This window comes from Hydra vulgaris, chromosome 15 (assembly GCF_038396675.1).
Source record: "Hydra vulgaris chromosome 15, alternate assembly HydraT2T_AEP".
NCBI lineage: Eukaryota > Metazoa > Cnidaria > Hydrozoa > Anthoathecata > Hydridae > Hydra > Hydra vulgaris.
In genome coordinates this window covers 44,792,557-44,809,672 of record NC_088934.1, presented here as the reverse complement: position 1 = coordinate 44,809,672, position 17,116 = coordinate 44,792,557, and the positions used below count along the sequence as shown (strand labels likewise).

The following is a 17,116-nucleotide window of genomic DNA, read 5'->3' as shown; positions in this document are numbered from 1 at the left end:
AGTGATACAGACATTGTTGCTATTGTTACGGATGGTCCAAATGTAATGGTTCGTGTGGGAAAAATTATTGAGGCTGAACACCAGTTGTGTTTAGTCCATGAAATTCACCTTGCAGTTTGTGATGTTCTTTATAAAAAAAGTTTTACGCCAATGTCCGACACCGAAGCACCATTGAAGGAAACTCAAGATATTGTTGATGAAACAGATGATCACGAAGATGAAGAAAATATCGACGAGGAAATCTCCCTTTGCTAATAAAATGTTCCAAGCTATAAAAACAAGAATGGAAAAAAGACGACGTGAAGAAATTTCTGGTGTTTTAAAATACCTTCAAAATCCAAAATATGATGCTGTAAATGATGAAACAAATGTCTGCAAAATTTTTGAAGTTCCTCCTAAAACCTTTATTAGGAAGCAGATAAAAAAACTTATTGAGAGACTAGCTGCTTTTAAAAATGATAATTTAGAAAAATCAAGTATTGATGTTGATGAAAATATAATGGCTGTCGTTAGAAATGAAGAATCACAAGTTCGAGCCTCCCTGTCTTTAAGAGAAAAGTTACGAGAACAAATTGCACAAAGCATGAAAGCCATTCAACCAGAAACACAAACTTTAAATTTAATGTCAATCATAAAGAAAGAAATGCATCTGTTTGAAAATGGTGGAAACCGGGGGCATAATTTGGAATTAGTATACCAATATTTGTTATCTGTTCCACCAACGAGCATCGAACCTGAGCGGGCATTTTCTGCAGCTGGGTATTTGGGAAGTAAAATAAGGAGTAGGCTAAATGACCAAACCTTAAATGCTCTACTATTCCTCCGGGCATATTTTCAGACAAAAAAAGAAAGTTTGTAAATAAAATATGCATTTAATATGAATTGTTTTTTTGTTTTATATTTATTATTTAGCTACCATTTATTTATAAATATCAAATAAAGATTTTCTCTAATTTTTGTCTCTCAATATTAACAAACAACTTACTATGTTATTTTTTACAAAGTAGCTTGTTGCTACAGCAGCTACATCGGTAGCCAAATTTAAGAAAATTTATGATTACAAATTTATTTTGAAATTTTGATTGTTTAGTTACTTTAGTCAAATACACTTTAAATGTTCAAATGTTATTTACATATCCAATTATTTGATGAAGGTTATTCTGTAAAATCTGTAATCTTAAAACATAATATGGAAGGTACCGTATATATATTTCTGCATTATTTTAAGATCTTTATATACACCTGCTGCCTGTTACACAATTAAAACAATTTAAGGCGCCATAGAAAATTAATTTAAGTCATTAAGGCATAATGAAATTAAATGAAAAATTGATAACATCAAAAAGTATATTCATATATGCAGTATTAAGTTCTGTTTTTTAGCAAATATCTCACATTATATAAAATCCCGGGATCCCGGGATTTTATTTACTTCAATCCCGAAATCCCGGGATCGTAGTTCATGCCCGGGATTGCAATTCCTAACCATGAGCGAGACTAGGTTTTTTCAAACCGAGACGAGACCGAGACGAGAAGTTAGTACTTCTCGTGAGACCGAGAACGAGACGAGACGAGAAATTTAACAATTTTTGAAAACAAATTTATTAAAATCCAAGTAAAAAAAAAAAAAAATTGTAAACATGGTTTTGACAAATAAACACAAATGACATTTATCAAATGTAAACAACTTTTTTAAATATTAATTCAGAATTTTTTTGCCAAACTTTTCCAACAAGACAATGTTTTCTCTGATTAAGATGATTTGTTCTACTTTTTCTGGGTGTAAGTTGTGTCTGGATGATCGGACGACATTTCCACCTGAGCTAAAAACTCTCTCTGATTTAGTTGAACTTGCTGGAATAGCTAAAATTTGTCTCGCTAATGAAGAGAGTTCTGGCAATGTATTTGAATGCAATTTCCACCAATCAAGAATCGGAAAGTCTTTTTTGGCATCAGGGAGATATTCATACTGGCACATTTCGCTCAAAATAGGATTCAGTTCAGATGTTGGCTCTTGTGTTTCAAGTCTGACGTTTAACTTGCGCTTCAGTTTTGAATTAGGGGACAAATCTGCTGAAAGGACTCTGACAACAGGTTGGCACTCAACATTATCCTTAACCTGTGAGGCTAACCATTCTTTTGTTGTTTGAAATTTTTTGAAGAGCTTCAAGTGAAGTCCCTTTAAAACAGGATTTAAGTAGTTTGCTGCAGCACTCAATAAGTTTCCAGTGTGACAAAGAATCTTTTCTCAATGCAGCTTTTCAAGTTTTTTGCATACAAGACACCGTAGCCATTTTTTCTATCCGTCTCAATAAATTGATTTTGTCATGGATTAAATAACGAGAATCGGCGACAGTGTTAATTGTTGGAATAGACTCAGCCGACCACGTTTCTGTAGCTTCTTTAAGTGGTGTCAAAATTTCTACTGCTCCCTCGATTGATTTCCACTGTGATGCACTGATGGTCTTTGAAGAAAAAATATCTTCATTTGCACATAAGCTGATAATTGCACTCTTTAGATGTAGGACAGAATCCATGCAATCCAGTTCACTATTCCATCTTGTGTCAACAGGTTGGCGTAACTGTCTAAAATTGATTCCTTGAGCGTCTGATTCTGATTCAAGCAACTCAACTGCAACTGTTGACTGGTGAGTTAAAGAAGCCAAATCTTTGCATGTTTGCAACGCAGCATCCATTCCAGCAGTCATTCCAAATGAGTCTCGAACTGCACATTGCAAAATATGATTGTTGCACAATTATCGGTCAAGGTGCTTTGACAATTTGACTGCAAATTTCATGTTTCTTGTCTGGTCGTTCACGCAGTACATTGGAAAATCAGCAGGCAAATTTAGTTCTTCTAAGAAAGAATCCAGCTTTCCTTCATTGCATTGCAGAGTCAAACTGTTTTTGAATGGAATTGTCTTTGTCATAATTAGACTTTCAAGCATTTCGACCATGGTTCGTTGTTTCTTCTTAGGAGGAGGAAGAAGAGAGTCAGTTTTTTCAGAATACTCAACGTAATCTTGGCTGTGTTTTTTTTTTCGATGTGACGATGAAGTCCGCTTGTGTTTCCATTATTTGTTTTCAAAGACTTTTTGCACGCCTTGCATTCAGCACCGTCACTTGTTTTTTGAAAATATCTCCAGATTTTGTTTTTTTCTTGGTGACATTTTTGATCGTTGAAATGAGGCAAGAATATTTCTTTTCAATATGAACAATGTGTCAAGTTGAATTCCACCGGTTCCACAGAATTCCACTAATGAAATTAAGTCGAAAGTGCACCATTTTATACAAAAAGTTTTTGTATTTAAAATCTAATTAAAAATATTTAAAATCTAATTAAAATTTTTCAATTAGATTTAAAAAAAAAATCTAATTAAAAAATCTAATTAAAAATCTAATTAAAAATTTAATTTGTTTTTGTCAAAAACAAATTAAATTTTTAATTAGATTTATTGAAATCACGGAGTCAAAATACTAATTCATTAAAAAAACAAATTATTATGCATTTTGTAAATTATAATAATTTTTAATTTGGAAAATAATATAATATTTAAGTCTCGTTCTACTTCTCGCTAGAATTTTCTATTTCTCGTTTCTCACGAGAAGTCCTATTTCTCACGAGAAACGAGAACGAGACGAGATCTCGCTCATGGTTAATTTAAATCTTAGTGTTAAATGTTAAATGTTAGTATCAATAAAAAAAATTGTTCGTCATCTTTATTTTCGATTACAAAATTATTGATTTTCAAAAATTCTTCGTCGGATAATTAATTTTATTTTGTTTTTCTCAAAACAATAAAAATATGACTTGGCGCCTTTCAGAAAAAACGCTCTTCTATTTAAAAACCACGCATTTTAAAATAAAACCAATGAAACGTTGTTGTTGTTGTTATTATTCACCTCCCCAAGGCCGAGAGGGCCACCACAGACGAGGAGGCTACTTTTTGTGGTTACAACCCTCTCACAACTCTATAACTCCGAAACACGAACCTCGACGAACAAGACCGCTGCGCGGAGAAACAAGTTGAGCGCAGTACTACCAGAGACGTGGTCGGGATCGAGCTCGAAACTTCTCAGTTATTAGGCGAGCGCTCTACCACTACATGACTACCGCATATATTATAGCATCAAGTTGTTATATAAAACTTTTACGTACTTTGTGGAACAACGAAAGTAGATGCTTTCCGAGTTTAACTGTCTTTTAAGCTTGTGCATAACATATTTCTAGCTTTTATTTCTCTTAACTATGGTGTAAAATATGAAAAAAAAAAAATTTTTTTTAGTTTTTATTATGTATTATTTTTGAAGAGTGTTTTATAGAAACAAAGATTTTTTACGAGTAAAGATTGCATATAAAATTTTAAAAAAGATAGGAAGATTTTTACGTATAAAGATTGCATTTTAAAACATATTTATAAAAGGTACATGTTGTAAATGCACTTGCTGTGTTAGATTAAAATAACTTGTCCAAAAATGACATTAGAAAATACATTTAATCTGAATATTTAGTAAAATAATAAAAAACTGATATGCTTGGTATGATACTAATAAAAAACACACCTACAAATTGCCCACCTGGTATTGTCGATTGAAAAATACGGTATAATTTTAAACCATTTTAAAGTATAGCAATTTTTTTTAATTTATTGATATATTAAGTCAAAATAGTCCTAGCAAGGTTGTGGCGAGTGAGACTCAAGTCTTAAAGCACTTATTTAAACATAGCGATGGAATTTATGACCTTAAAACCATTAGTTCTTTATTTTTATTGCTAACTATAAATTTAAATAGTTTAAATTTAACAAAAATGTTACTTTACTTTTTCCCTTTCATTAATCAATAACATCAATAAATCGAGAAAAAATTGTAAAATACTGTAAATATTCAATCACATCTTTTTTTATATATACAATTTTACAGTTTTCAACAAGTTTTAGACCAATTTAACAAACATTAAAAAATAGTCCTTCCCTTTTGGAATGGGGATGCAAGTATTGTTTAGCCTTAAACAAAGCTTCCTACGGCACTGAACGTCAATATCACACATGACAAAAATAGGTTTTAAGTTTTAGGTCAGAGTTCCCCAAATATTTTTATGGAACTTTTATCAGTGACTCTTCAGGATACTGAATCTAGAAGCTTAAAAATCAAAAGGTAGCCGTTTTTGGAAAAAAAGATTTCAAACTTTTGTCTATTATTTTATAAAAGGGGAGGGGTTGAGAGTTGTAAAGTTAAGGTTTTCCTTATAAAAAGTCAATATTAACACTTTCTAATGATGTTAAAGTTAATCCAGTATTGCATGCAATTAAATTTTGATCATCTTAAGATGTTAATTTTTAGTTATCTAAAATTCTCGAAGTTAGTTATCTCAAACATTAAAAAAGTTGTGATGGCCTTGAAATGGAGTAGAATTTTTTTTTAAAGAGAAAAAATGTCAAATTCTTTTAAAAAGACAATTCTTATTATCCATATTAACTCATATACCTTATTAACTATTCATGTTACAAAATGCAAATGTTAGAAAAAACTAAGATTTTTTTATACTGTTAGCTAACAATTAAAAAAAATATTTGTATCCAATGTTTTAAATTTATAAACATATAACAAAATATCTGAATTTTTTAATCTATAAATTAGTACTGCTAAACAATTCAGCAATTCTTCTGCTTCTAAGAGAGTGCTTTGAGCTTGTTTGTGAAACATTGAATCATTCGATTATTGGCTTCATTTTTGAATGAGCCGATTCAGATGCCTGTTCAATGTATCGTCCAAGAGAATGACCAGTAAGTTCAATAAATTGTTGCAAGTGAGCTGAGATTATATGTATTTTCCAGGTCACAGTAAGTTTCTTTCCTAGAAACTAATAAAATATTCTATAAGATAGATAATAATAATAGTATATTAATACAAAGCCAATTTAAAGCAAGTTCATTATATTTAACTGTACCTCTGAATAGTACTCTTGTGTGGCTTTGTAGGAACAAACAAAGTCAGTTATTAGTTGAAGATAACAAGGGTTAAGATAACTTCCGAAGGTTCCTTGAACTAATTTCTCAAATTTTCTCATTGGACATAGAAGTGGTAAGAGTTCAATTGGTAGCCTTAGTGAAAGCTGGTCGCAGTTTTTAAGAATAATCCTTCATGTATTGCCTTCATATGTTCCCCCATGGTATCCTCTTCTAATACATCTAAGTGAGTTGACCCATTCTTTGTATTCAGGCCAATAAAAAATTATATAAGTTGATATATGATTTACAAATCCCATTAACATATGAAGCTCCGGCAAAGGAATTACTTCAAGAACTAGTTTTGACTTGTTTCTCTCCTTTATTAAGCATACATTCACCACATTCTATCAAAGTTTATTAATTTGATAACCAGTTTTGAAAAAAAAAATATTTTTGTTTAATAAAAAGATTTTTAAATTTTTAAATTAAATAATAATTAACATTTACACCTTATAATCTTTCATTTCAGAACTTCGATAACCAGTTTCCATGTACCTCTGATGCCATAGATCCAATGATAAAAATGTTCTTGTCAACCCACCAAAAAGTTCACATTCTCCTTCACACCAAGCACAAGCATACATACCGCCATGAGACTAAATTTTCTTATGTTTTTTGAAAAATCCTAATTAACTAATTAAAAGTTACATAATAAATTAATTTTAAATCATAACTTAACATAAATTCCAAGAAGAATATTAATTATTTTCAAATTAGCTGCAAGAACATATTTACAATATTCTAGCTTTAGAAGATCTAATAAAATGGCTAAATTTTTGTGTGTCTCCTGCAAGTTTTCACAATATGCAAGAACTATGAAATGGTTAATTCCAGAGTATGTTCCATGAGAACTTTGATCTTCGCATCGTTCTTTTTCTGGATCAAAGAGGTTACAAATTACCTTAAGTGATCCACCTCCTACAAAATATTAATTTTAATTTAAAAAATATATATTAATAAGTTCTATTTTATATATAAGTTGTATAATATTTCTTTATCTAATAATGTTTTTACCTGAATCAATTCCAATTCGTATTAATGTTTGGAAAGGGTTTTGCTTTCTGGAAGTCATTACAAAGTTAAGCAGCTCGGTTAATTGACAAACATAAACAAGGTCTCTTGACACATCGGTTGACAACTTTATTTTTTTTCTTCTGCAAAAATTGTCTTCACATCATAAAATTCAGATAGGAGTTTACTTTTTTTGCAAAGTTTTTTTTAAGATTCGCCTCAAATTGAATTCCACTTTTCCTTAAGGATTTCAGAAGGATGCGTGATTTGAATTGACTAAGTCCAAGTCGAATAATCATTTTTTCAGTTTCTTCAAATTTGACTTTCCTAATAACTAATTGAGGAACACCAATAGTTATAGGTAATGGCAACCCACCTGAATAATAAAATACTTTAGATGATTTAATCAATTCGAAAACACTAATAAATCTAATAAACAAATTACCAGTATTTAAATGTGTCTGGATTCCATGCTTAAGTTTCTTTTTTTTAATAATCGATCTTAAAACATTTAAAGTGACTTTTTTCTGAACTTTTTTTGAAGCATTAAATAACTTAGCAGAAAGATTTGTATACACGTTCATTTCATTACATTGATGTCGAATTCCTCTCTTAATCGCACATAAGCAAACGTTACACATCCTATTCGAACTTACTAATTTCTTTGTTTTTTTCATATGTGGAAATCTGGATCTAGCTATTGAACAAACTGTGCATGTTTCACAATTTCTAGTGCTTACACATCTAGATAATTGGGAAGATTGCGATCGAGTTTTAACTGCATTTGGTATGTCTTTACTTTCTTTCAGTAAGTTTACATACTTTTTGCATGTTGGACAAATGCCTACATAAAGTAAATTAATTTTTAAATAATGATTATTTTCAGAAAGTATTTTTTAATAAAATAATTGCATTAGTTAATCATAATATGGAGTATACCTGTTGGATAACTGTACACAGATATTGAATATTCAGGTTTTACATACATTCTTATGTAAGCCTCTAATAACTTCGTGACTGGAATACATTTTAAGCATTTCTTCAAACAACAGCAACAAATAATTTTCTGATTCAATAAATGGTCTCGTTTTTCTTTGCTGATTACTGTTTTGTTAGATAATATATTAGGCATTTTTCTAATAAAGTAACTTATGTTTAATATTAACAATAACGAAACAATAACTAGGGTTTGAAACATTCTATTGTTATATTAAACAAATAAATTACTATATAAATTAAAGAATGCTTCCATCAACAATTCTATAGGAATATTAACATCTTAAGATGATCAAAATTTAATTGCATGCAATACTGGATTAACTTTAACATCATTAGAAAGTGTTAATATTGACTTTTTATAAGGAAAACCTTAACTTTACAACTCTCAACCCCTCCCCTTTTATAAAATAATATACAAAAGTTTGAAATCGTTTTTTTCAAAAACGGCTACCTTTTGATTTTTAAGCTTCTAGATTCAGTATCCTGAAGAGTCACTGATAAAAGTTCCATAAAAATATTTGGGGAACTCTGACCTAAAACTTAAAACCTATTTTTGTCATGTGTGATATGCTAACAAATAAAAAAAAAAAAAACAATTTTAGAAAATTTTGAAAACAAATTATCATAGTTGCTACTTGAAGTTACAATAAAAAAAACTCAAGAAAATACCAAAATAGCGTTTTTCAAAGGGGGTTTTCTAAATTTTCTAAAATATTCTGCTTCACAATATTTTACCATCAAACTGTCCATAACAACTGCCTAAATAAGACATGAAATTTAACCCATTAGTTATAAAATAGCCTTAAATAACTATTAAATAAACCTTAAATAATTATTAAATAAACCTTTAAATTTTTTTTTTGAAAATTTCTATTATTTCCGGAAATTTTCCAAAAATTTTCCGAGTTGAAAATTTCCGCGAAATTTTCATGCTTAGTTGGTTTACACAAATCTTTTTTTGTGTTTTCAGAGTTGATTTTGACACTTTATTTTAGCTGCTTTGAAAATAAACATTATTCGGAAAATAACAACGATGGCAAAAACTAAATGAATTTCCAACCACCAAGTTACACACTTGGTAATTTATAAAAACAGCAAATAAGCAACTCTCATTTCATGTGATAAAAATGTTTTTTTTAATTGTATATTTAAAACGTATTGATTTAGTTCTTTAGCCTAAATATTACTTCTTACACTTTGATTATGCAAGTTTGAGATTTGTTTCAAATGTTTGCTATGGCGTTGCTTAGAAAATGACTTTTAAAAGGGTTACTTTGAAATGAGTTTTAACCAAATTGTTTGATATTTTTATAGGTTCCGATAACATTTAAGAATTTATTATAATATTTTGCACAGTAAAAAGCTAAAGTTTCTTTTTTGATTTTTGGCAATTATTGCGTGAACCACAACAACCAGATCTGATAGAATATCTTTAATGTATAAACTACTAATCAAGAAAAATTTCTAATGCCAAACAGCTATCATTAAAAGAATACAAAAAATATACAACTCATGGCTTCACTTAAAAATAGGTAAGGGTTAAAAAAGTTTTTTTATAAATTTTTTGGTTTCAATTACAGCAATCTTTGGCAAAGCATCCTTATTTGACATAGGTTTAAACATATAAATGTTTGAAATCTCAAATACCAAAAACAGTGCATCTACCCCTGATACATATATCTTCATAATGATTTTTCCCTACGGCTAAAAAATAATTTAAATAAATAACATAGCCGAAATTCCTCCGTATGCAAATTGCTAAGCATCAAGTTTGCGAGGCATTTAAAAGTAAGAATACACGTTTACACAATGACACTATAAAAATAACGCTACAAAAAATAGCAATCATTATAATGACCTTAGAAAAATAGCAACAATGAAAAAAAAGTTAAACAAAATAACATAAGGTGATTTTAAATTGTTATGAATGCCATTAATGCAAAACTAGTGGAAATACTTTTGTATAATTGAATTTCCACCAACAATGGTTATGTATTCAGAAAACTTAAGGTGACTCACCACTAAAAGAACCCTCAAGTTTTATAAGTTTAAATTAAAAAAGGTAATAGATTTTTAAAAAATGACAAATGCCTAAAAATGAGATTGACAATGACAATAAATGACAATAAAATGACAATAAAAACTTGAAAAAAAAATATCAAAAACTTTAATGAGTAAGATTTATTGGTTTCAAGTTGTTGTTCTTCATTTTGCCAACCCTTTTAATTCAACGGCTTTTAATTCCAATCTTCAATTTTTTTTCTTCTAAACAGTCTTTTCAGTTTATATTGGTTATGCGTTTACATTTAGAACTTGTTAAAAAAGTCATTGAATAAAAGAATCGTTTATTAGAAGAGAAATGTATATATGTATGTGTAACTTTTATAAAAAACTAATCACACAATCACGTTGAATTTAGCTAATTATAAACGTTTTTTTGGTGCAATACTAGTTTTTGTATGGCAACAACATATTTTTGTATGGCAACAACATTTATAAAAATGACAGTTCAGTTGGTTAGACATTTCGTCAAACGAAATGTTAAAACCTTGACTGCTGTGCTATACGAGTTCAAATCCAGTCACCATCAACTCAGCGCTTGAGTAGTGCTTCGGTGCGCAAAAATATTGGTCAATAACGGACTCTACTTTGGATTATACTTTATGACTATTTGCAGTTCCTATGGGAAGTCAACAATATCTTATGATATAAGAGCATTGTATAGTAAAATATAGCATAAAACTCAAATAGAAAATAAACAAAAAATAAATAAATACATATGTTGACTGTGAAAAAACTAAAAATGACGAAAGTCAAAAATTCTATTCATCTATTATATGAATTACGTTTATATAGCCTGTGCTTGTAAACTTTGCACTCGCAACGTGGGTTATATACTTTGGGTTAACGTTGATCCATATATATTAAATCAACATTGAGTTATATAGATTGGATCAACGTTGTGCAAGCTATCATGAGTCGCATTGGTATTAATCTTTTCATTAATATTATTGCTGAACAAATAATAGTAGATCAGTTTTTAAATATGCCATTAAATTTTTTGGTTAACTGTAAAACCAAACAATTCTCTAAATAACCAATGAAAGCCAATTTTCATAAAAGTTATCGCCGTAATCTACACTAAGTAGTAAAACAGAATATGCAAATGACTAAATAATTTACTTGAAAGTTTTGCTTCCATATTTAAAAAACTTGAATGTCTATTAAATCAAAACAGCAATTTGCAAACATGTGTTTTTTTAAGAAAAAAAACACATGTTTGCAAAAAATTTTGCGGACATATTTTTAAAAGCACATGTTTGCAAAAAAAACTGAGGTATTTGTCGGTGAGGTGAAAATTGTTGAAATGATAAGGATACACAAGATTCATGGATAATGGCAATGCAAAAAATTAGCCAATGTCAAAAGCATATACACAGACGTTAAAGTCACAACACTCGATTGTATCAGAAAATTTCAAAAGCGTATTGGATTTTGTTGACATATAAAAAAAAAAGGGTTATAACATTCGTGGCCTCAACAAACATGATTTGTACCAAATTTATTTTATCTAACATTGTCCAAAAAAAATCATTGGCACTAACTGCATTATCCCAGCCGTAAATGCAGTTTGAGTAAATAAAATTGTAAAAAAGCTAGTGGTACAAAACGTTTTCTTATAATTTATTTACTCAAGACAATTTATAAAGAATTAGCTAGAGATGCTAAAAACTTTTGACTTATAAGAAAACACCGTTGAAACCCAATGATATAGTCCAAAATGTTCAAGTTTAAATGTATTTTATTTACGCAGATGAAACTCAGAGTTTATAATGTTGTTAGAATCATTATGACGCTATCATTTTTTGTCAATCATTATGACACTAAGAAGGTCTACTAGTTCCAGTTGCAATTACTTAAACTACGTTTAGTCAGCAGTAAAAACTTTAAAAAAGTCAGCAGTAAAAACTTTAAAAAATGATGAAGAAACAAAGAAAAATCTCAAGAGATGGCAAATATAAATATCTGACAAGTTTGAACAGAAAACAGGAAATAAGTATGAAAGAAAACTGTGCTGATTTTGAAAAATTTAATGTTACTTAAAAAATTAAATTTCTGATGTTTAATATGTAATATGATTATTATTAGAACACTTTTAAAGCAAAAAAACTTTACTTAAATCGAATGTGAACCGATACAAGGATTATTAAAGTCAGACAACAAAATCGCAAACTTACATTCAATGTTTTTTTAAAAAAATAAGGAGGGGAGGAGGGTTAAGTGGAAATTAAACACATTACCAAAGTTAAAGATATATTTAACAAATATTGAAAATTCACGAAAGGGAATTGCACAAAAGTGATAAGGTTTATTACATACAAAAATAAAACTAGAATGTGATTTGGGAACGCACGTAAAGTTACGTGGCGTAACTTACGTATTGGCTTCGAAATAATAACAAAAAAAATTTAGTGATTAAACATGCCAAGTTTGAAAATATGTTTGATAACATAGCCTAGGGTACAGAAAATAATTTTTTGATTTTCATACTCATAAAAGATTGAAGTTTTAATAACTTAAGTTACTCCACAAAATTTTTGTGTTTCACGTTTATAAATGATAAAACTAAATATATAAATGCCTTAAAAAGTAATTTTTTGTAATAAAATCAACAGAGTAACTTATATAATATGATAGAACAGACATTAATTGAACATGATAGAATAGACATTAATTGATATGTGTTCCAAATTTTAACTATCAAGCATGTAGCTATGTTATCAAATCTTAGTTGTCCGAGACAGGTTTTCCGCAAAAATCGCAAAAAAGTGATCCCAAACCATTAACAATGTTTTAATAATAATAATTTTTATTCTGTTTAGTTAAAAAATTTATTTAACAAAGAAAGATCTATTTTTTATAATTTTTTTATTTGAAATAAAAAGCGTTAATAAAAAAAATATGCCATAGTTTTAAAGTTTGTGCATTTTTATACTTTTTTGCGAAAATTGTTTTTTTGTGTTAAACTCGTGAGGTAATGCCTAATTTTACATCGCGTGAAACAGCAGTGTACAAAGAGTTAAACGTTGAAATTTCGCTGTGTCTAGTGCAACAGTACCGTTGCTTAATTTTTTTTCTTAAAGTCACGCTATATTAACATTTTAAATTTGATTTACAAGCTTTTTTGTCAAATAATTTATTTCTGTCTATAAAGATGGCGTCCTATGATTCAACCGAACCGTAAATTTTAATTCAGAACTGAATATGAGAAATTTATTACACAACCGAAAATATTCACGAAAAAAATTAGAACCGAAATAATTTCAATCGAATTTTCGATCGAAAGTCATAATTGTATTTAGAACCGAAAAAATCTCGATCGAATTATCAATCGAAATGTCGTAAATAATTTGAGAACCGAAAAAATTTCGATCGAATTTTTGATCGAAAGTCTTTGACATAAAGTTTTTAAATTAAATTAAAATAAAAAAAGAAAAGATTTTGTAGTTCGATCCAAATTTTTTCGGTTGTAAAATTCGGTTCTAAAACTTTCGGCGCAAGAAAGGATTTTGTAATTCGATCCTGCAATGAAAGTATACTTTTCGGTTCTAAATTTTTCGGTTGTGAAATATTTCGGTGGTATTTTCGAGGATAAATATTTTCGGCTCTATCATGTGAAACGATAACGATAATGTGACATAGACTCTAAGGACTCGCAAATATAATGAATTTGTTGCTTTTTAGTTGTTAATAATAACAGGTTTAAATAGAGGTCGGATGTTACCGACCCCTACAGGATTACCACTAATAAAAATAAGGTAAAAGAAAAGGATTTTAATGAGAATTTCCCTCAATTTTCAAGGCAATTCAACCCTAAACATCAAAATATTGTATTGAAAATAAGGAGAATTAAGGAGAAAGTCATTACTTTTTATACAGAACCTTTCTTTTTAAATAAATTGCAACACACCAAAAACTATATAGGATATATTGTGTATGCAATTTAAAAATTTTTATAGTATATCAAATCATCTAAGAAATAATTATTCGCTTCTCTATCGATTAGTATAATCCATCAATAAAATTTTACAGAAGGTATAAAAAGAACATAAGTAGATTAGCCACATTTTCAATTTTTTTAAAGGTTATTTAGGGAGTTTTAAAGAGGTTTAGGTTTTTAAGGAGGTGTGGGAAACCTGCTCTGGAACAGGGCTACAGTTTTTAACACTTCTTAAGTTAAAACCATTCATAATTTTCTCCAAAAAACAATAAAACTAAAAGGAAATGCTTAAACAATTTTTAATATAGACGAAACAGGTATCAGGTATTTTTGTGCCCCAAGGAACGGACTCATATCACAATTTTATGCATTTGAGACATTTTTCTAACGTTTTAGGTACTCTTTAAATAATTTATTACTTAAAATATTTAGATAAAATGTATTATTATTGATTAGTTATCATAGCAACAAAACGCAGAAGATTCAAATATATTTGTAATACACAAGTTTGAAAAAAAAAAAATTTTCTTTGTAAATTTTACAAATGCTTAGACATTACATATACTTATATAATTTTTACTTGTCTTACATGTCACCAAAATTATTTCTATACTGCTCTACACGTCTACACTACACAATTATTTAAAACTCTAAAACAAATTATATTTTGTCAACAAATGCAATTGTGTATCGCAAAATATAAATTTTTATATATTCATAAAGATTTTACTTACAAATGCTAAAAAATAACAGTTCTTCTCTAATTTAAATTACTTTACTGCAAATTGTTTAAAAATCCATATATGCACATATTATTAAATACATATTATAAACGCATATTATGTTAAAATAACATACCATTGAACTGAGTTTCTGATGTTTGTAATTGAGTCTCTGCACCATGTCTTTCAAAGATTTGTTTTGTTTTCCTTTGCTGTAAGTTTATGAATATAAAGGTCACATTGTGATTTTTAACCATTTAATGAATTCATTATTAACAGAACAAAGTACCTGAAAAAAGTTCCAATAACAACCTTAAAAAACCACACAAACAAATTAGAAATTTTTTTCCCACATTTTATTTCAAGTAACAAAAATATTTTCAACAATCTCTAGGCTATTAACTTGATTTTCAACAAGCTCTACACTATCAACATGACTTTCAACAAACTCTAGGCTATCAACTTGGTTTTCAACAAACTCTACACTATCAACTTAACTTTCATATATGCCAGAAAATCGGAGTAATGTCCCCAATTTTCGGGCTTTTCATATATAAAAAGCCAGAAAATCGAAGACATTACTCCGATTTTCTGGCTCTTCATATATGAAAAAGTATAAAAAATAATGAGACTAATGTCAGAAGACCTATATCTAATTTAATTGTTAATTAGCTATACTTTAAATATACATTCGATGCTTTACGAAGTCCTTTACCTCTAGACTTAAAGGTGACACCACCTTGTGTACAACAAAACTTAATTTCATAGTGAATAAGGTTCTCTTTGAGCTCTTTTGTGAGTCTTTTTTAGCTGCCAATATTTTTCTAGAATCTCTCTTCAAAAACTGAATATAGTTCTCATTTTCATATTCTTTCACAAAATTTTGTAGTGACACAAAAGAATTAAACTTTTGATTCAAGTAAAAACTTGTTTTGCTAACAACTTCCATTTTGCAAATAATAATAATAATTTATTTTAAAATACGATCAAAATGAAAACGCTTTTTCATTTTGATCGAATTTTTTTCTTTTTTTTAACTTTAACGCTGTGTCTAGCGCGACGGTACCGATGCTTTATTATTTTTCCCTTGAAGTCACGGTAGTAGAGTCTGATTGGTTTATAAAGTCACGGCAGCGAAGTGTGATTGGTTGATTTTGAAATTTACAAGAAAAAAAAAAAACAAAAAAAAACGGTAACTTCTCAGTTTGATAAATTCAAAATAAGTGTTCTACATCATAATATTTATACTTTTTCTGGCCAGATTTTTAAAACGCTTCAATTGTATTGTGCTTCTGCTTTATGCTTTATAATAATTTTAAATCAAAAGATTCGAGTAGTCTAATCAAAGTACTATCGTTTACCAAGATCAGAAAGTGTAGTTTTAAAGTTGTTTAAAACAAGTTTATAAAAAGAGATAAATACAAACATTTTGCCAGACATTCCAGTTAAACAGAAAAAAGATTAAAAAAACAACTGAATAGCTAAAATAAAACTTAAATCAATAATAAAAACAAATTGCTGAAATAAAAATACAATTCAGCAAAGAGAAAATTTTAGTTATAAAAATTATAAAAGAAACCCTTCATATATACAAGTTCAAAAATAAAATTTTCAAAATGTTTAAATTGCTTTTATCTCGAAAAAGTTACAATGGACAATTTTAAGTTTTTTTATAAATTTATAATTCCAACCATATATTGAATTTACTGTTTCTTTAACTATGACTAATAAGGTATTATTTTGTTTAATTTTAAAATGTTTAATGTATTGGTTTCTAGCAGGTATGATTAAAATACATAAAGTTTTGCATTTGCACACTCAACCTGTAGCTGGCATTGAACATAACATTGAGGAAAATTTTCTACTTATTATTCATGGCCCAACAAAATCAACACAGTTTTGAGTTTTCTAGTCTAACACATTTCTTCTATCAGGGTCACATCTTTATCAGGGCTACAACCATATTTATTGTTGATTAGGCTAATAAAGTATAGGCCTTTTTCAACTTTAGCTTTAGAAAGATGTTTTCAAATAATTAACCTTTTTGAATATTTTCTAAATGGCCTAGGCCTGGTTTAGAAGCCTGGTCTTATTTTCAAAAACATTCCAATATAATATAAAACTTTAAAAGTTTCCTAAAAAAACCAAGTAAATTAGATGGTCAACCAGCTGTAATTTTATGTTTTCTGCCACTATTTAGTGTTTTGTTCTATGTTTATGTAATTAATACCCCATCGTTTTGGAGCCATGCGGTTACTAAGGTCAATTTTCACAAAACCAGTATCAAACTGCTCTCTATTAATAAGAAATATGTTATGCCTTCTAAACCATTATAAGTGTTTTGTACATCAGTATTTTCAGTGTTATTTAGA

General features: G+C 28.6%; 2 protein-coding genes across 3 annotated transcripts in view; one reads left to right on the top strand and one right to left on the bottom strand.

Annotated features, from left to right (window-relative positions):
* The window catches only part of LOC100200569 (deoxynucleoside triphosphate triphosphohydrolase SAMHD1), a 126,686-nt gene that overhangs the window by 11,942 nt on the left and 97,628 nt on the right, over positions 1-17,116 (top strand). The window lies entirely within an intron of this gene.
* LOC124806873 (uncharacterized) lies at positions 5,446-8,169 on the bottom strand. Of its 2 annotated transcripts, XM_065819180.1 has the most exons (6): positions 7,962-8,160; positions 7,468-7,866; positions 7,026-7,398; positions 6,461-6,929; positions 5,951-6,355; positions 5,446-5,863 (listed from the first exon to the last, which is right to left on the bottom strand). In XM_065819180.1, exons 1-3 carry the CDS (start codon positions 8,152-8,154, stop codon positions 7,181-7,183), a joined length of 810 nt encoding a protein of 269 aa, XP_065675252.1. In that variant the 5' UTR covers positions 8,155-8,160; the 3' UTR covers positions 5,446-5,863; positions 5,951-6,355; positions 6,461-6,929; positions 7,026-7,180. The 2 variants fall into 2 exon arrangements, with proteins under 2 accessions (XP_065675252.1, XP_065675251.1); XM_065819179.1 differs by having other exon boundaries at positions 5,951-6,929; positions 7,962-8,169.